This window comes from Podarcis liolepis (assembly GCF_965112155.1).
Source record: "Podarcis liolepis genome assembly, chromosome: 13".
Taxonomy (NCBI): domain Eukaryota; kingdom Metazoa; phylum Chordata; class Lepidosauria; order Squamata; family Lacertidae; genus Podarcis; species Podarcis liolepis.
The window spans coordinates 29,581,127-29,602,019 of NC_139573.1; the positions used below are offsets into that span (position 1 = coordinate 29,581,127).

Below are 20,893 nucleotides of genomic sequence, written 5' to 3' on the forward strand. Positions count from 1 at the left end.
CAACACTCTAATGAAAATTTATCAGCATTCTAGTGTAAATTTCTCCTAATGCCGATATTTTGTATGCATTTTTTTCTAATGTACATACTATTGCAAAGTAACTTCTCCGTGTGTGTTCAGCTTGAGCATTTTTTAAAGAAATTGCAAATTAGGGAAATTTGCTTTAAAGGTGAACTGATTTAAAAGCAAAATTAGGTAAATTTGCTTTCAAATGTGAATATATGTTGTCCTCCTCTCTAGGAAGTTTGACAGTATTAGCCAAGAAGACTGTCACAGGCAGATAATTTAAAGTAAAATTAAACCAAAGACATTCAAAATCTGCTGCAAAAGGAAGTTGAATTCCCCCTGCTTATTTGCAACAGAAGTGTCGAAAACAGAAGACATGATACGCAGAAGTAGTTGCGATTGCTTAAAAGCAAGGAACCATCCTTTTCTGAAAATTCGCTGTCCAAGTACAGGAGAGGTAAGAAATATTCAGAGTTTGCAGTAAGAGATTTGGGTGGGGGTGGGGGGCTGGCCTTGAAAATGTATTAGCTGTTTCTTTGTTCAACCTGCTGTTGAAGCAGAGATCCTTGTGATTCTTGGTGGCAGATTCTCTGTGGGTTTTCCCCCAGTGACCAGTAAATGAAGCAGCAGCAAACAAGGGGAATCACTTTTTCTTAAATGTTGCAGTTGATAAGGTTTGGGTTCTCTCATCACTCGGCAATCTCAGTCTGTGAAAGAGACTACTCAAACAGATTGCTGAAGAGGACGCAAAAATTAGCCATCTGGACGGCTTCCAACATATTTAAAAACATAATAAAATGCATAGTTTAGAGATTCCGGACCAAAATTTTTGAAACTATCTCCACCATCACCTTACCCAGATCCAGCCTTAGCGCTCCTATCCTTGGAGCCTGGTACCAACTTGATCCACCATGCATAAATCTCTTGTGTTTATGCTACTTGCCACAGCCAGGAAGACAGTGGTTTCCCACTGGAAATCTGACTCACCTCCTTCCTGAGAGGAGTGGCTAGTGAAAGTATGGAGCAATTGCACTGTCAGAACACCTGGCACACAAACAGAGAGTCCTTAATGGTTCATCAAGAATAGACCACATTCATTCGACTTGGTATAACACTTTCTATGTTAACTCGCCCACACAGCCCACTAAAGCCCCTGCTCCACAAGTAAATATGTGGAGAGGCTTTATTGAGAACTAATTTGACTCACCTTTCTCTTATATGTGATAAATCCTGATTTCCCCCTCCCCTCTGTATTCTCATTTCATTTGTCTATTTTTACATTCATTATTCTTACTGCATTTTGTATGTGCTTATGTCAATAAGCATTCTGTATGAAAAATGACGACGACAAAAACAACAAACAAACAAACAACAACGTTTCTTATTGGGGTTTAAAAAATAATAATAATGAAATATTAAACAATAAAAGACTTCCCTATGGAGAACTGCCTTCTGGTGACTTGGGGGGCGGGGTTAGATAATGCCATACCCTCCATCATTTCTCTGAAGAAAATAGGACGTCTTAAGGAAAAGCGGGACACTCTGGAATCAAATCAGAAACCGGGACAGCTTCGGAAAATCCGGGGCTGTCCCTGGAAAATAGAGACACTTGTGGAGTCTGTTACTTTAATATTTTAGAGTTGGGCACAACAGTTTATATTCCAGCATTTCTCAGTAACTGTGAGGGTTGAAGATGCATGGAGAGAATCAAGCTCCAAACTCTGTTTGCTCAGCCTGCTTTTCTAATCTGATCCCCTGCTTGCTAAAAACTGGCTTTAGCATGGATAACAAGCACTCGCAGATTTTTTGGACTACAGTTCCCATCATGCTCATTCATGCTGGCTGGGGTTGATGGGTGCTGGAGTCCCAGAACTTTTTTGTACTGACTGACTCGCTCAAGATTCTGTTATGCAGCGCCTTTTGAAAGTGAGCTCTTCTGTCCTAAACAATCTTAAATTCTCATTATCACCCCACTGGCTCACCTCCCCTGTCCCCATGACGGATTTGTGAAAGCATTCCTAGGAAACTTGGCAGCATTAACGAAAAAAGGAGTGAAATAAAGTAGTGGGAGTATCTAACTCCCTGAAACAGAAACCGAAACCGGAAAATCATAATCTGTTTTGTTCCTACTACAGTTTTTGCAGCGGAATTTCTGAAAGCCAAGAAACCAGCCTTTTGCCTTTTCTCAAAAATTGCTGTTTAAGTACAGGGGAGGTAAGAAGCGCTGAATGTTTCTATGAAGAGGTTCATTCAACAATAGATCGGTGGGCAGCTGAGTTATTTCTCTGTTGCTTTTTTGTTCGGCTGAAGAAGGGATCTCTCTTGTTTTTAGGGACGGGGTCTCAGTGTTTTTCAGTGATCAAATGGAAATCGGGGTGGCTGCTGATATGTTTGTGGTTATCTGATCTCTAAATAGTCTCAGACTGTGAAAGGATTTATTCAGATGGCTTGTTGAAGAAGCAGCAAAGAAAGAAAGAATAAATTAGAAGCCAGTGTTTAAGGTGCCTCATGGGTAGCCTGAAGCATTTCCTTTTAAATTTCTCTTTCAGAAATGTTCTCGTTCCTCCGATTTGTCACATGGTAGAGTCAGACAGTGCTGCTGTAGTTCTTTTCCCAATCTTAAATTCAGTTTCCCATGTTTCTGCATCAGTTTGTCACTTTTTTTTTTTAAAAAAAAGAAGCCTAATAAAAATTCATTGGCATTTTTAAGGCAAACGTCTTTTAATTTACACATTTTGTATATATTTTTACCCAATCTACCCATTTTTGCAAGCATTTCCCCCTAATATGATGCATTTTGTATATAGTTTTAGTTGTGTTTTGGTTTGCTTATTATCAGTGCTTTTTCCTGGGGGGGATGCAGGGGTACGCATACCTCTAAACGTTTTGTGAAGCTTTGTACTTTTGTCCATTTACTGTCTTTATTTTTCCCAATTCAAACTATAAAATGGTGATTTTATTGAGTCAAAACGAGAGTACCCCTAAACATTTTTTTTAGGGGGCAGGAAAGCACTGCTTATGTAAAATCTGAACTGAACCAACTCTTTCTCCATCCAAACCCCAGTGGCTAACAGCAGATTGCAATTTAAATGTCCTACAGACCAATCCCATGCATATCCAGTGATTTTTCCCCCAGGGAGTACTCAAGGGTATGCAATACCTGCACCTCTTGTTGTTGTTGTTAAAAAAGTGTTTCACTTACTGTAACAACTTCATGGTGAGTACCGGCACCTATTTTTCAAGAAAAAAGCACTGTGCATATCTACTCAGAAGTAAGCTCCGTTGAATTGCAGCCTTAGTAGATTAATCTGTGTTTTTCTTTTGCTGTTATTTCTGCAGCTTTGGGGTTTTTTGTTTTGTTTTATGTTTTATTTTTACTCATTTATTCTAAGCCGTTCAGAGAATGTCATTTTAGCGAGCAGCATTGAAATAGCGTAAGTACATGATGAAATAAATAAATGCAATACAGTACAAGCCCCTGGTCCACCAGGCTGGAGGGGGTTTTGAGAGGTGGAAGTGTCCCTCTGCGCAGCCTCTGCCAACCTCGGCCAACACAGAACCGGCCTCAATGTACTCACCCAAATAGCAGGTGAGCAAACCTCCTATTGCTGATATCCCTGTTGGCAAGGAGGTGGCAGAACTGGGCTAGCAAAGGATCCTGAGCTGGCCATGCTGCCACCATATGATGGCAACATGTAAGACTTGGCACATTCCCCCCCCACACACATATATAAATAATAAATCATTTTCATATTATAGGGGGGAAGTCAAGAGCTTTCAAGATTATGAAGATATAGAACTGGGATGTTGTTGTTGTTGTTGTTGTTTAGTCGTTTAGTCGTGTCTGACTCTTCGTGACCCCATGGACCAGAGCACACCAGGCACTTCTGTCTTCCACTGCCTCCCGCAGTTTGGTCAGACTCATGTTTGTAGCTTCGAAGACACTATCCAACCACCTCGTCCTCTGTCGTCCCCTTCTCCTTGTGCCCTCCATCTTTCCCAACATCAGGGTCTTTTCCAGGGAGTCTTCTCTTCTCATGAGGTGGCCAAAGTATTGGAGCCTCAGCTTCACAATCTGTCCTTCCAGTGAGCGCTCAGGGCTGATTTCCTTAAGAATGGATAGGTTTAATCTTCTTGCAGTCCATGGGTCTCTCAAGAGTCTCCTCCAGCACCATAATTCAAAAGCATCAATTCTTCAGTGATCAGCCTTCTTTGTGGTCCAGCTCTCACTTCCGTACATCACTACTTCTGTACATCACTATCCTATATATAGCATAGCAGTTAGGAAATTCCAACAAGCTGAAGAAGTAAAGCAAGGTACTTGACAGAGATGCCTTGAAGGATGTGTGGTGCATCCATTCTGGGCGGGGGGAACCTCTCTCAGGACCCCAAGATCCTTGACAATTGCCTTCTATTCACTAATACTATTTTAGGGGCAAGATGTTGGAGAGAGTAGCAGAAGCTAAGCTGCAGGCACTTCGGGAGGAAACCCATTACAGTTGTACCTTGGAAGTTGAACAAAATCCATTCTGGAAGTCCGTTTGACTTCCAAAATGTTTGGAAACCAAGGCGCGGCTTCCGATTGGCTGCAGGAAGCCTGCAGCCAATTGGAACCCCCGTCCGACATTCCAGCTCCAAAGAACATTCACAGACCGGAACACTCACTTCCGGGTTTGCGGCGTTCAGGAGCCAAAATGTTTGACTTGCAAGGCATCTGACTTCCAAGGTATGACTGTATCTGGAACAATTCCAATATAGGTTTTGGCTTGGTTTTGGCATGAAATTGGTCCTGTTCAGCCTGAAATGTGCATTTTTCTTGGGGAATGGCTTTTAATTCCATTGACCGAGGTATCCTCCTGGAATCATCTCTGTGAATTGGGGGATTGGAAGCACCATTCCACAGTGGTTCCATGTCTCCCTACATGACTGGCCTCAGGGAATAGCATTGGAGCAGAGACTATACATCTACACCTATTTAAAAACTGCTTTGAAGGCTGGAAGGAATTACTGTTTGGAAAAGGGGAAGGCATTCTGCAGCAGATTGCACAACACACCCTACACTGTTTACGTGTTTGTTCCTCTTCTCGTTCTTTCTCCATCAAGGTCAAACAGCAAGTCTTGCATACATCTCAGAAATGTTGTTTCATAAGGCAACCAAATCTTTGTCCAAGGAACTGGACCCAACAGGAGATTTGATCCCAGTACGAAGTGTTATAGACCAACAGCACTTTAGGCCTCTCTGCCTGGTTCAAAGAAAGAGAAAGCAGTCGTGGTGGCAGACCAGTCGTTTTCAGAGAACTGAATACAAGCTAAGTGATGTGCTGTTATCGGGAGACCATGCTGCAAAACTAGGTAATTTCCAATATTTACAAAGCTATACGTACACATTCAGAAGGAAGCCATATTGAGTTTAATGGGACTTACTCCCAGGTAAGTGTGTAGAACAGAGGTGGAAGAACCTCTAGCCTTCCATTTGTTGCTGGCTTCCAACTCCCTGAATTTCTAGCCATGGACCATGGTGGTTGGGGCTCATGGAAGTTAAGAGTCCAACAGCCTCTGGTGGCCTACAGGTTCCTCACTCTGGTTTAGATGATTTCAGGCTCATTCTCCTTCACACATTCTTTACAGGGCTGTGTGCATTCCATGATTTGGCAAGAAAAACGCAGGGTGCGTAATTCAATTTCATGAGCATTTTAGCATTCTTTTAGAGCGTATTTCTCGTCCCATTTTTCTCCGTGGTTTGTGGTAGTGCCATAGTGTTTTGAAACCTTTACTCACAGTTATGCTGTTTTATCATTAGTTTTGACTTGGATAGAACCATAGAGTTGGAAAGGAGGGAGCCAACGGTCATCTAGTCCAACCCTCTTAAGGGAGTTCATAGATGGCAAATTTCCAACCCCCTCCTTCCCACTCTGCCCCACAAAATCTCTCGTAGAATCTTATTTATAATTCATGTTATTCTGCTTTCCATAATTATATTCAGGGGTGTTTTTTTCAGCTGGAACTCAGTTCTGCCACCCCTCATACGAGAACAATGAGGCATTCATGATGAGTTCTGGCAACTCTTTTTCTAGAAAAATAGCACTGATTATATTGTTTTTAAAAACCACTTATTGGAATCTTCAAGCCTTAACACCATGGCAAAAGCATACTTTGCATTAAGGAAGTCCTGGGTTGCCCTCCAGTATCTCCAGGGCTGGGAAACTCAGAGAACCACAGCTAGACAGGGTAGAGAAGACAATGAGCCAGATGGACTAAAGTTACGTTTGTTGTTCTTAGTGCCCCTTTCGTTGTCATTGATTTTTCTCAATTTTTTTAATCTCCAGAAGTCCAAGATTCAGGTTCAGTCACTGTTGTGGACCACGTCGATGGAAAAGTGGAGGGAAATATTGGTGGGCGGATTGAAGAGACAAGAGTAGAAGTGGTGGCGGCTGTTAGTATGTCTCATTCAAGGTCTGTGAACGTGAGAAAGATATATGTCCACCCCCAGCTCCTTGATTCTGCAACAAGAGATGGGTAAGGCTGGAAGAAAACAGTTTTGGATATTGACCTCATATACCCAATGGAACTCAACACCACCCATTACACTTTCTAAGAGACCACCTCCTTCCCTACAGACCCTCTCATATGTTAAGATCAGTAGAGGGGGCCCTTTTGGTTGTTTCACTTGCTTCAGAAGTGTGGGGGGGAGGCAAAGGACATTATTTGTGGCAGCCTCTAAGCTGTGGAATTCCCTCCCCACAGAGGTGTGTCCAGTGCTAGATTTATGTATAAGCTAAACAAGCTATAGCTTAGGGCCCCACTCTCTTGGGGGCCCCAAAATTTTTAACAAAGAAACCTGGATGTACAATTCCAAAATATAAGATAAAAAACAAATAAAATAAAACCTACATACAGCAACAGTGTTTGTGTTGTGTAGGCTCCTATGATGTAAGTAATGGGCCCCGCCTGCTAGCCTGCTCCCTGCAATATCACTGGTTTGCTCATTTCTATATACAGTCATACCTCGGGTTACAAATGCTTCAGGTTGCGTTTTTTCGGGTTACGGACCGCCGAAACCCGGAAGTACCGAGGTACCACTCACATAAAATACCAAGCTACTGAGATGCCGGGTAAAAGTGACATGGTCACACTCCTGTGTCACATTTCAGCAGGGCAATAAAGGCTGATTCAGTCCCAAAACCATGCTTGGACTCAGAGGAAATGGGTCCAGAGTGAAAAAATCCTGTACAGTATTTAGAACGACGATATAGATTGCAGAAGATGCACTGCATGAAGTTTGTATATGTGTTGCTATTTTATGCACTTTGCTCTGTTGGATAACAGATGCATATTTTCTTCTTCTTCAGGAAAATCAACTTGCAACATGAGTTCATTAAACAATCAAAGATGATTCAAAGGGACCTGTTTGTCATCAATGAGGCAGTGGAGACCCTGGAAGAGACAGAGTTCAGGGAATCCAGCAATGCTGAAGGCAACATCTTTTACGACACCTGCATCAATCTGAAACTGAAGGTCAGGTTCGAGTTGCGGCCTTTCATTAAATAAGGGGTGGGGGACGGACACACACATCCTTGCAGTCAAATTTTGTTCCATGTGGTTGATCCAAATTCTTCTTTCATGTTCTAGGGTGGCAGAGGCAGTAAGAAAGCAATCATCGTTCCCAAATCCTGCATTCTGGCATTCAGAGCCAAGCAACTGTTATTTGGAGAGAGAGATGCATGTAAGATACTTTTTGTTTGAGACCTAGACCACTGTGACTTAGCTGCCTTGCTGAGGTGGAGAAGGGTTCCTCAAGCAAAGCCTCTCCCACCTTCTCCCTTGCCCAGCGACGACACAGCAGCCCTGCAGTGCTGCCTGTGGGTCTTATTCTCCAGTAGTTGCTGCCACCATCCTCCCACTTACTCCTGCAGCCCAAAATGGGAGAGGACCTGGGATGCACCAAAGCAATTGCTTTTAAAAAGGCTCTGAGTCAGGGCACCCAGCACTCCTCGGTTCAATCCACACAGATGAATCTTGATATTCAACACAGCGTCCAGTTCTATCTCAATACTGGCATAAATCAGAAATGATTTCAGTGAGACTTATAAATGGGCCCTGAAGTGAAGGACATGAGACAGGAGTTGATCATGCAGGTGAGCTATGCATAAGCAAGCTGCCAGCTAGCTCTGCAGAGGCTCTTTTTATTAGCACAATATGCAAAACCAGTCAGATACATTTAGGACTATGCCCTTTGCACATCTTCCAATCATGCGATCGTGGGGTGATACAGTTATTTTGGCACCTGTTTCCACTGTGTTACTTTCCCCTTGAACAGTGTTTAAACGACGGAGACAAAGGCCACAGACAGGGCACGGCAGACTACTAAGACAGCAAAAGGTTAGAGGGCATGGCGTTCAGACAGCTGTGGCTTGTATGTGGGCGGAAGTGTGCTTCACACCCACATTCCTTTAGGGCCCAAAATGGCTTGGCTCCTCAGAAAAGTTAACTTGTGGAACAAAGGTTTCTCATCTCCCCCACAGCCCATCTCACATTATTTCAGAGAGCCTGTTTGTGGGGCACGGAGGTTGTGGGAATGGGAAACTTTCCTTCTGTGAACTTCCTTAATTTAGCCATCTTAGGACCCACTGTCTACTTTCCTTCCCAAATTTATATATCACTGGTAAGAAATAAATGCTCACACATTTGAATATTAAAACAAAATGCCATTATTATTTATACACTTTATGTAAACCTTTTTGCTCTTTCTCCCAGCTATTTCACACTATCCATCCAAGGGAAGAGGAAGTTTTGGTAAGCACATTTTAGGAGTTCCATTTTTATATTTTTACAGACGTTTGACAGAGTGATAGAGATGGCTTGAGAGTGTCATTGCTGTATTCACAGCACATACATTTTTCTCTGGCCTAATGTGATGTCTGAGAAAGGGGGGGAAATCCTGTGTTTTCATTTGATTCAACTTGAAGCAGGGAATAGTTGGCTGTTGTAGCAGGAGGTCTTGTGAAGCAATGACAACAACACCATGGGTAACAGGAGCTGAATCATGCCAACTTTGGCTCTTTGAAAACTGTCTCTATCCTAAATTAAAATATGTTCTTAACAGATATACTCGATGGCAGAGAAATCCAGCATGTAATAGAGATGTGGGGTGATGGCAGTTATGTACATTGGTATGAAATCTTTATTTTCCTGAAATGTAAAGGAACTGAGAGGGAAGGATCAACAATCTCTATATGTACTTTCTCATTTCCGGATAGAATATATGTTCTTGTCCCATGCGAACTGCAGTGCGGTCCTAAGCATATTTATTTAGATGGGCCACTGATTTAAATGGAGGACAGTCTTTCTGGATTTCATTCTGTGGAAAATTGGTTTGAAGTATTTTTATACCACTTCTAAAAGTTGGAAAAGTTCTCAAAGTGGCCCATAAAATAAAAGCATGAAAAAGTAACACAAGTACATGCACATTAACTAACTATGGTAGACTCTGTACTAGATGTGTTAGACTACACACCTAACTGAAAGTAAGCCTCATTGAACTTCAATAGCATTTTGTTTTCAGTAAGTGAATATAGCATATGATTGCACTGTAAACTTGCTTATCGTAACACTGTTACATGAATTACCGCTGTAATTATTTTACATATAATTTTTTTAAGTATTTTACATTTAAGGTTCAATGTAAATAAGCACTTATTAAAAATTTGCATACATCCAAAGATCACAGGGTGGTTCACAAAATAAGGAACACAAATTACATAAAAAGACAAAAAGGAAACCAATAAACCCCCTCCCACAGTTAAAAGGGTAAAGAATTTTTATAATCAGCCAAAGGCCTGATTACAGAGGAGTGTTTTATCCCTGGGGAGAGCATTCCACAAATGGTGTTGTCAGAGTCTGTTGTTGTTGTTGTTGTTGTTTTGCATTTCTTTCCCCATTGACCCTACATTTCTCCCCCACCTGCCTACATCCATCTGCCCTCTTATGAAATTGCTGGATTACAACTCACACCATCTCTGACTATTGGCCAGGCTAGATGGGGTTGGAATCCAACAACATTTGGAGAGTCACAGGTGAACACTCCTTGTTTAAGGTGCCTCGAGACTCTGTTGCGTTACCTAATGCAACTTTTAAAAACTTCCAAAATAGACCATGAAAAGTAGTTGGGAGCTTCCATTTGTTCACCAGGCAGCAGTTAGATTATTGATGGGAAACTCAGAGGTGTGCTCATACTGTGTCAATACATTAAAATTGCACTGATTCCCTCTTTGTTTCCAGATAAAACTGTTCAACTATGCGCAAGTAGACAATGTGATTCAATTGAGAGAAAATGTAAGTAGATTTCAGAATGGTAGGTTGGAATTAAATGTGGGTCTTGAGGTGGGAAATCTGAAAACTACTGTTTCGGCTAACTTTATAATTGATTACCTTTTTACATTGCAATGCCTCAGTAAATATGTTTTTGATGATTCTGAAGGAAGACAATAGATCTTGTGTCATGTGGGGTTTAAAAAACCAATGCCACTAATATTTAGGCAAAATAAAACATTTATTGTTTTTATCAAACTTATTTTATCAAACTGAAATATTATCCTGACCATCAGATATAGAAAATGTTATACGTTCCTGGACACCAAAATCAAATACTTGGCAGATGGCATCAAGCATATTTATCTCTTGCCCTGGGCAAAAATGTGGAGGGGGAATGTTAACATTTCCAGAGTACCAGGATCAAAGCTGCATGTACCATGAGAGGCAGGCACTCCAAGGCTTCTCTAGATGACCTATGAGGTTTATGAGTTTGATGCAGCCTTCATCCTAGCACCCTCTAGCTATTCTTGACTACAACTCCCATCAGTCCCAGCCAGCAAAACTGATGGGGGGTTGCAGTCCAGAATAAATGTTAAACGGCTTAATTGAACAATAATTTCCTTTAACTGAAGTTTTTTGGTGGGCCCCAAACTTTTTCGTAGGCTGTTGGGAGTTTTGTGGGTCCTAGGCACTGTTGGAGATTCATTCCCCCATGTCTGCAGTCAAGGGATTGTTGTCTATCACATGACGGTGTATGTTTTCATTCCACAGTGTGGGAAGTGACAGAGACAGGATGTTTTGTGTTACTTTGTTCCAATGAAGTGGGACTATTGTCCTTTGTTCTTTCTCCTTGCTATCTGATGAGAAAGAGGCAGGAGCTAAGTCAGGATGCTCCGAGTGTATTATATGTAAATAAACATAGATTAGCCAAATGCTGAGCTACTTGAGTTCTGTTACGCAAACTGTGAATACTCTGCGGATCCCTGAGTGTGCTAATGAATTAGTCGCTGTGATGTTCGGGCAGATGAAAGCTTTTGAAGCTCCTGAATGATCGACCAGGAAGGAAAGAACATGCCAATCGGGCATGTGTCTCTGCCAGGATTCTACACGAGAGTAGGATGCTCCTAACAGGCACTGCATAGATAAGGATAATCCAGCCCTTCAAGGGGCTAGTTCTAGTTTTGATCGGAGCAGTAACACTGAGGGAATTAGAGTTTCTTATTTCTAACGAGAGCCAGTGTGGTGTAGTGGTTAAGAGCGGTAGTCTCGTTATCTGGGGAACTGGGTTTGCGTCTCCGCTCCTCCACATGCATCTGCTGGGTGACCTTGGGCCAGTCACACTTCTTTGAAGTCTCTCAGCCCCACTCACCCCGCAGAGTGTTTGTTGTGGGGGAGGAAGGGAAAGGAGATTGTTAGCCGCTTTGAGACTCCTTAAAGGGAGTGAAAGGCGGGATATCAAATCCAAACTCTTCTTCTCTTCTTCTTCTAACCCTACCACAACCTCCAGCATTGCTAGTAGTCCTACAGGGAGAAAAGGTACCTTACAGGTATTCTGAGGTTCTTTTCAGTAACATGGAGTAGTATCAAATTTGTGAACCCTATGTTTTGTCCCTTCCCCTAATCTCTAGTTGTGTCCATACTGCCAGTGATCTCAGGAATCATCAGAGAACACAAGAGTAACGACATACAGCAGGAAGTTAAGACAGAATTTGTAATATTCTCTTCTTTATCTGCGATGCTGCGTGGCAAATTTCTAACTGGCTTTCTGGTGATAATGAGAGAGAATGACTTGTTGCAGGAACTGGAGCTCCAGGTAAAGTTTTTTTAAAAAAAATTATTTTACTTTAGGATTTCATTTATATATCACTCTTAAATTAACATATTGCAGAGTGGTTTAGAAATAATAATGTAATACAGTGGTACCTCGGGTTACATACGCTTCAGGTTACAGACTCCGCTAACCCAGAAATAGTACCTCAGGTTAAGAACTTTGCTTCAGGATGAGAACAGAAATTGTGTGGCGGTGGCACAGCGGCAGCAGGAGGCCCCATTAACTAAAGTGGTGCTTCAAGTTAGGAAGAGTTTCAGGTTAAGAACGGACCTCTGGAACGAATTAAGTACTTAACCTGAGGTACCACTGTACACACAAAGAAATACTAGTACAAACAAAATCACTACTTTTTAAATCTTCAGAATTGTTCTGTAAACAAAGCAAAGCAAAGCAAAAGCAGTGAAGTGAGGTGTTAAATAAAATGTTCAACAGATTAAATGTTCCAGACCCGAATTAGAGACTCAAAGGCACAGGTTTGGGGGGGTGGAAGTGTAGCAACAGACAGACACAGCCTCTCAACAATCAGGGGTTTGTATGGCCAGTTATAATTGGGAAACACATCTGAACCACTTAGAGAGAAGTAGGACAAAAAAATAAAACCAGTGGCTGTGTTGAACATTAGGAAAAGGTTTTTCAGGGTGTGGGCGAGGGGTTTGCAACTGAAAAGATGATTTATCATACAGTTTCCAGTTGCTGGCTGATTCCTTCCTTAGGATCTGGCAGTTCTCATATCTCTTGCTTTCAATGGGGTGTGCATGAACTTGGCTGCCCTCCTTTAACCTTGCCCTATTGACACGATGGGCCCCTCTCATTACAACCTTCTACACACAAACACAAAATATGATATATATATAATATATAATAAATTAGAGGTACAAAAATTACCTACTGTAGTTACCCGATGTCAAAACTTTACTTATTAGCAACAGTCCAGTCTATCATTAGGCCCTCAGCTCCCCCACTGCAATACTCCCTGCCCAAAAGAGTAATGCTTTTTCCTAATGTTTCTAGGCTTTGTGGATTGTGCCACATCTAAATAAAAATGACCAAATGGTCCAGAGTCTTGATGTTCACAGCCATTTACAAATAAAGTGATACCTATCACCTACCAAGCCCTACTTTCACATATGTGCTACGCATAGCCAAATCTCAGGTCATATGTTAATATACCCACCATTTGGCATTAACATCTTTTGCTGTAACCTAAACTCTCAGCTGGAAGAGGCTCTTGAAGGCACCAGTCAATTCAAGCTGAAGGCTGGCAAGCCAGAGCTGCGAGACTTGGTGGAGAATTTACAAGATTCCAGTGGGGCCGTTTTCACTGACCTTGTTGAGGCAGTCCTCTACTTCCTGTACGCTCTAGATGGTAAGCATTATCCCTCTCAAAATATCAGAATCAAGTATTTGACTTGAATGGAGAACATTTCAGCCCAGGAGCAGCTGAAAGTAAGGATGGAAGGACAGATCATCCTTAAGACAGATGCCAGAACTAAAGCTGGTTGAAAGCTCACACCTGCCCCCCAAAATTTGAGATGTGGTGGTATTTGCTTATCATTTTCTAGTTGGGATGCTCAAGGAATTCAGCCTTTGCAAGCTCCAACCTGATGAATGTGCAGCCTGGACCTTAGCTATCCATAAGCTTTTACACTTTTTCTTACAGTTCTGATTATGACAAAAAATTGGTTCAATGATTTGCAAATATTCTTTTCCATGTCTTGTCACAACTACATAAGACAACTAAATGAGTTACTTTTATACATTCAGAGTGTTTGGGCTAGGCAGAGGCATGCTACAGGTAGGATTAAGGATTATCAGCAGGCAAGGCTCAAACTGTAGGACTCCCATTCATCTCAAACAGCCCTGCAATCTTCAGGCAGATGCTGGAGATGCCAGACTGTGACAACAGTTATCTTCCATATATTGATCCTGCACAGCTCCTTTGCCAGATGTGGACATAATCCTCCCCCCAAAATGAACTCTTAGATTCTCTGATCCCTAAACAGAGCACTTTGAGAATATTTAAGGGAGATAGCCGTAGAGGAAGACAAGTAATTATTTTGAGAACAATGAGGCAACTTACAGCTGCTAACTGAAAATCCTTGAAATCTTTGCCAGGTTTCTGCTTTGGCCTTGCATTTCACAGAATGGAACCCCTTCCTGAAACTGACAATATTCCTCACTTTTCCAGAATTGACAGAGGAGCAGCTGATACTCCTGGCAGAATCTGTGGAGAAGAAGATTGTGAACAGTCAGCTTGCACTGGTAAGGGAGAATTCCAGTTAGTTCTTAAGGCAGGAGATACTTTTCCTGGAAATGGGTGAGGTTAAAGATATGCAGAATGTCACTACTGCACATTCACAAGTATAAGGTTTGTGTGCATCCTTGGCTGATCCATCAGATCAGCACACATAACTCTTCCCTATGGCTGTGAGTAAGTATTGTGGCAACAAGTCAAGCTTAGGAATTATTTTTTTAAAGGCAGCAACCCTTTGTGTGCTTACTGAGGAATAAGTCCCACTGAATTTGGAGGTGTGTGCTTTCTAATAAAAATGAACAACGTACCGTATTTTTCGCCCTATAGGACGCATTTTTTCCCCTCCAAAAATGAAGGGGAAATGTGGGTGCATCCTATGGGGCGAATGCAGGCTTTCGCTGAAGCCTGGAGAGCGAGAACGGTAGGTGCGCACCGACCCCTCTCGCTCTCCAGGCTTCGCGGACCTCTCGGCAAGCAGCGGGAACGCTCCCGCTGCTTGGGGAGAGTTGTCGGCATCCCGAAGCCTGCGCACGCTGATCTCAGCGTGTCCAGGCTTCGCGGACCTCTCCTCAAGCAGCGGGAACGCTCCCGCTGCTTGGGGAGAGTTGCCGGCATCCCGAAGCCTGCGCGCGCTGATCTCAGCGCGTCCAGGCTTCGCGGATCTCTCCTCAAGCAGCGGGAACGCTCCCGCTGCTTGGGGAGAGTTGCCGGCATCCTGAAGCCTGCGGGCGCTGATCTCAGCGCGTCCAGGCTTCGCGGATCTCTCCTCAAGCAGCGGGAGCCACCGCTGAGCTCCCACGGCTTGCAGAGAGCTGCCTGTTTGGGGGCTGGGGTCGGGGGAAGCTCAGGCTGCCCCAGCCCCGCGCCTGGGGGGAAAATTTTTTTTTCCCCTTTATTTCCCCCCCAAAAAACTAGGTGCGTCTTATGGGACGGTGCGTCCTATAGGGCGAAAAATACGGTAATACTTACTGCACAGTATAAACTCACAACAGGAATTCTACAGTGATGCATGCTGCAACTTTCGTTAATGTAATGAATTGAATGGGCATAGCAAAAACGGAATTCGGTGTTAAACAAGTGTAAAGTGATTAACATTGGTGCCCAAAAACTAACCTCACATAAACGCTAATAAGGTCTGAATTGGCCAGGAAATCAACCTTCAGGTTGTAGTGGATAGATCAATGAAGATTTTAACTCATGGTGCAGCAGCTGTCAAAAAGGTGAATTCTGTGTTAATGAGCAATAGCAAAGGGATCAAAAATAAAACTGCCTGTATCATAATGCCATTACTCAAATCTATGGTGCAACTACACATGGGAATATTGTGTACAATTCTGGTCACTGTAGAAGCTGAAAAGGTTTCAGAAAAGGGCATCAAACTGATCAAGGGGCTGGAGCAATTCCACAGGGAGAAAAAGGTTACAACATATGGGCTTTTTTGGTTTATAAAAAATGCAAGTAAGAGGAGGACGATAGAGGTGTATAAAAGTATGCCTGGTTTGGGGAGAAATTGGATGGAGACATACATACACACACAACTCTCATACTACTAGACCCTGGGAGTCATTCAATGAAGCTAAATATTGGGAAATTTAAGACAGACAAAAGAACTATACTACAGAATTTGCCATCCACAGGTATAGCAATGGCCATGAACTTAGATAGCTTTAAAATGGAATTAGGCAAATTCATGAAGGGTAAGACTATCAAGGCTACTAGCCATGATGGCTATGCAGTAGCCTCCAATGTCAGAGGCAATATGCCTCTCATTATCAGCTCCTGGGAATTACAAGTACCGGTAGGCAGCTTGTTATCTGTAGGCTTCCTTATAAGCATCCGGTTCACAACTGTGAGGACAGAATGCTGGACTTTGGCCTGATTCAGCAAGACTCTTATATCCTCATTATGTCTATTGCTTTTCAACACTGATACCATTCATCAAGTAATGGTATTACACACCAGCAAGTTCTGATTTTGCCTTTTTCTTGTTTGCAAAGGTCGGAAGCATCCTAGATAATGACTTCAGCAGAAGAGAAGAAGTGTTTACTGTAGAAGCCAAGCTCTTAAGCGAAGAGGAACTGAATATAACTGGAGCAATCATCAAAATGAGTGGAGTCACGGTGCAAAAAAATGGATCCAGTCTTGCTGGGACTGGAAGTCCTGCTGCTTTCTCAGCTCTCTGTGCACTATATGTAGCTCTGTATGCACTCAATACCCTGTCTACCTAGGTATCTATATGTTCAGAAGTCAATCTCACTAAAGTCAATGGAGCTTACTCCCAGGAAAGTGAGTACAGGGTTGCCGTGTTAAGTTTTTTTATCCTCTTTGCATTCTGACCCTCTAGAATCCCACAGTATCCACTTTGCTTACGTCTTTAAGTCTAATGCTTGTTCATGGATAGAGGTCATTGCTTTAATTCAGTGCCTCTGCTGACTCCCTACTATCTAACATGTATAACTACGGATCAGTTCAGATTTAATGAGGAGCCATGGTTTCCTTCCATAAGAATGAGCTGAACATTCCCCCTTCCACCTTCATTTGTGCCTGCAAGAATACCGTATTTTTTGCTCTATAAGACTCACTTTTCCCCTCCTAAAAAGTATGGGGAAATCTGTGTGCGTCTTATGGAGCGAATGCAGGCTGCGCAGCTATCCCAGAAGCCAGAACAGCAAGAGGGATTGCTGCTTTCACTGCGTAGCGATCCCTCTTGCTGTTCTGGCTTCTGAGATTCAGAATATTTTTTTCTTATTTTCCTCCTCCAAAAACTAGGTGCGTCTTGTGGTCTGGTGCGTCTTATAGAGCGAAAAATACGGTACATCTTCACTCAGAGCCATAGAACAGCCTATAGGAATGTGAGTAATATTTCTACATGTGCCTTGATTATCTTTAAAAAGTCTATGTATGAGAGTTTTGTGGAGTTTTGTTAATACTATCCACAAAGAGAGAGAAGTCTCCAGACAGAACAATGGGGGCTTCTGTGGTCCTCCAACTCCCATCATACCCAGCCAGCATAGGCAATAGTCAGAGATTATGTCCCACCCTTTACCAAAAAGTCTGCTGTCTTCCTGCAACATGTGATTTCTGCCCAAGCAATTACTGATATGAACAGATTCCGATCATTATGCACTAGTCCCCCTTTCTGTCTCCAAAACTGACAACAGAGTCAGAGCAACTATTTGCCCAGATAACAATGCTGTGAAACTAAACACTGCTATCCAAAAATCTGTGAGCCTCTGACCAAGTCCACTGTAAATGAAATCAATCAATCAATTTATCAATCGTAAATGAAATCAAATTCCCACTTCCCCACACCCCTTCCGCCACTTAGGCACCAGCTGCTTGTTAAATATGGCGAAGCTGCACAGGTGTCAAATGCCACCAACGAACAGATGCCCTAACTCTTGCAGAAGTTGTGTGTAGTGGCTGCTAGATCCAGATTTTAAGTCAAAACACATACTGTATTAAAGATCTCTTTTCTTCTAATGTTGGTGTTTTATTAATCAGCAACAGTTAAGTCGGAGAATCGGGTCTCATCCAAAGCTATTTACAAATCTTACTTGCTACCTTTTCCTCCATAAGTAATTGCTACATTATAGTCACAAGAGTGAAGGAGTAATAACATCGTTTTGTTACAAACTTACAAAATAAAACATGGTCTTTTGATATAGTGTCTCAGATTATTACATTACGTGTTTTTGTTTTGCTGTAAATCGCCCTGAGATTCTCAGGTGAAGGGCAGTATAATAAACAAAGAAAGTTAATTTTCAAAGCAGCATACACATAAAATCCAATCTTTTTTTGCAAATGGCACAGGTACGCCATATTTCACTTTCGTCCAGAATTTTCAGTGCAACCTTAACTCTGGCATAGCAAAAATTATGCTACAGGTTCTCGGCAGCAAGATCAATCCTGTTTAGCACCTGCAGGTATTTTTATCTTTATCCATACAGAATCAGAAGTGTGGCCTGAAGCTGGAACTTTCTCAACAGATGGCTATCCAGTCTCTGCCTGAAGACCAGACAGCCAACCACCCCTCTAGGTCCAATTGCCAAACTGCTTCAAACATCAATACGTTTACTCAATTTTTAATCCACACCAGTACTGTGGGTGGAACTTGATATCCGTGATAGGGAGCTACTACCACAAAAAAATGGCAGCCCTGATCTGACTCAGCTCATTGTAATGCTACTGATCTTCTATCTACCTATTTCCCTGGCTTTGTCAATCTTAGCCAATGAGGTGAAGCACAGGCAGGAACGAACCTGGTAATGGCTTAAGCAACCTTGCCCTTCATCAGTGGCAGATGCTCAGCAGACATCTGAAGAGTGGCACTTTAAAAGGTGTCATCCATCTGGTGGCTGCTTGTGGTACAGCTCTAATGAACATAGGTCCTTTCTTTTCGGATTATGTGAGAAGTGTAGCAGCAAATACTGAAGAGTAAAGGAATAAATGACATGTCAAGGTGGTGAGAATACCCTTTAAAGGCTAAAAGTATATGCTTGGGAGAAATTATAATCTGAAACTCAAAAAATAGGAATGGGTGGGGGAGGTTTAGATGAGTTCTAATAATGTTCAAATGAATAGCTGGAAATGGGGAAGCTAAGGAACCTGAAAATGTTGAAAATCTGGCATGAGAATTCCATTATTTAAAGGATCCTGACTACATTTAAGTTAAAAATCAGAATCTTAAATTTGTAGCAGTGAAAACACTAAGAGTTGATAAAATAATTTATTTTTGTTGTACTGTGACTGTATTAATAATTTCCTTGAGCACCCTCTAGTGTTGGTACAATGGAAATGTATTCACCAATCATTGCATGCTTAGATGTCAAGCCTTATTTGATGGACCAGGCAGATCATGTGACTGGTCCCATTTGATCAGCATTGGTTCATGTCTGTGGCTCAAATCAAGATGCTGGTCTTTACCTTTAAATCCTCGAACAACTTGGGACCTGAGTGGCTTAATGATTTCCTGCTCCTGTATGTGTCCTTCCATACAAATAACATACAGTGGTGCCTCGCAAGACGAAATTAATCTGTTCCGCGAGTCTCTTCGTCTAGCGGTTTTTTTGTCTTGCGAAGCAACCCTATTAGCGGCTTAGCGCTATTAGCGGTTTAGCGGCTATTAAAGGCTTAGCGGCTATTAAAGGCTTAGCCGATTAGCGGCTAAAAGGCTATTAGCGGCTTAGAAAAGGGGGGGGAGCGAAAAAAAATCGGAACACTCGCAAGACATTTTCGTCTTGCAAAGCAAGCCCATAGGGAAAATCGTCTTGCGAAGCAGCTCAAAAACGGAAAACCCTTTCGTCTAGCGGGTTTTCCGTCTTGCGAGGCATTCGTCTTGCGGGGCACCACTGTATTCCTGCTGCTGATAGTTTTTAATGTTGTTTATTGGGGTGGTTATTTTAGGTAGGAAGGGTTTTTGTATAATGCAGGGGTGGGTTATTGATGTTCTTATGCAACTTTAATAAATACTAATAGCAGACTACAGAGGATAGCATTACAATAATTTTACAAGCTGTAGAGGGGTGCAGAACAAAGTTGACAGGTGGAGGTTACAGAAAAGACGGGAGACAGATGAGTATGTGTTTGGTTCATCATGAAGAAAGCCCATGACGGCAGGAGAAAGGGAGCAATTGTGTATTTACAATAAAATAGACTGGCTCTGTTTTAAATGAATTCTGTCCATATACCTACCTACCGTATTTTTCGCCCTATAAGACGCACTTTTTCCCCTCCAAAAATGAAGGGGAAATGTGGGTGCGTCCTATGGGGCGAATGCAGGCTTTCGCTGAAGCCTGGAGAGCGAGAGCGGTAGGTGCGCACCGACCCCTCTCGCTCTCCAGGCTTCGCGGACCTCTCCCCAAGCAGCGGGAACGTTCCCGCTGCTTGGGGAGAGCTGCCGGCATCCCGAAGCCTGCGCGCGCTGATCTCAGCGCGTGCAGGCTTCGCGGATCTCTCCCCAAGCAGCGGGAACGTTCCCGCTGCTTGGGGAGAGCTGCCGGCATCCCGAAGCCTGCGCGCGCTGATCTCAGCGCGTGCAGGCTTCGCGGACCTCTCCCCAAGCAGCGGGAACGTTCCCGCTGCTTGGGGAGAGCTGCAGGCTTCGCGGACCTCTCCCCAAGCAGCGGGAACGTTCCCGCTGCTTGGGGAGAGCTGCCGGCATCCCTGAAGCCTGCGCGCGCTGATCTCAGCGCGTGCAGGCTTCGCGGATCTCTCCCCAAGCAGCGGGAACGTTCCCGCTGCTTGGGGAGAGCTGCCGGCATCCCTGAAGCCTGCGCGCGCTGATCTCAGCGCGTGCAGGCTTCGCGGATCTCTCCCCAAGCAGCGGGAACGTTCCCGCTGCTTGGGGAGAGCTGCCGGCATCCCGAAGCCTGCGCGCGCTGATCTCAGCGCGTGCAGGCTTCGCGGACCTCTCCCCAAGCAGCGGGAACGTTCCCGCTGCTTGGGGAGAGCTGCAGGCTTCGCGGACCTCTCCCCAAGCAGCGGGAACG

The 20,893-nt window shown here is 43.2% G+C and overlaps 1 protein-coding gene and 1 long non-coding RNA gene across 4 annotated transcripts in view; one reads left to right on the forward strand and one right to left on the reverse strand.

The window, feature by feature from the left end:
- GSDMA (gasdermin A) lies at nt 1-16,961 on the forward strand. 3 transcript variants are annotated; one of them, XM_083470014.1, is made up of 11 exons: nt 1-463; nt 5,110-5,358; nt 6,333-6,522; nt 7,356-7,521; nt 7,636-7,729; nt 8,761-8,799; nt 10,285-10,338; nt 11,964-12,130; nt 13,364-13,514; nt 14,337-14,410; nt 16,400-16,961. In XM_083470014.1, exons 2-11 carry the CDS (start codon nt 5,142-5,144, stop codon nt 16,628-16,630), a joined length of 1,383 nt encoding a protein of 460 aa, XP_083326140.1. In that variant the 5' UTR covers nt 1-463; nt 5,110-5,141; the 3' UTR covers nt 16,631-16,961. The 3 variants fall into 3 exon arrangements, with proteins under 3 accessions (XP_083326140.1, XP_083326139.1, XP_083326141.1); XM_083470013.1 differs by lacking the exon at nt 1-463 and adding an exon at nt 2,154-2,220; XM_083470015.1 differs by lacking the exon at nt 1-463 and adding an exon at nt 2,179-2,270.
- LOC310690855 overlaps nt 13,030-20,893 on the reverse strand; it is a 10,699-nt gene continuing 2,835 nt past the window's right edge. The window contains exons 2-3 of the long non-coding RNA XR_014518214.1: nt 14,229-14,372; nt 13,030-13,588 (exon numbers count right to left, since the gene is read on the reverse strand). This is a non-coding gene — a long non-coding RNA (uncharacterized lncRNA). The remainder of the gene's footprint in view (nt 13,589-14,228; nt 14,373-20,893) is intronic.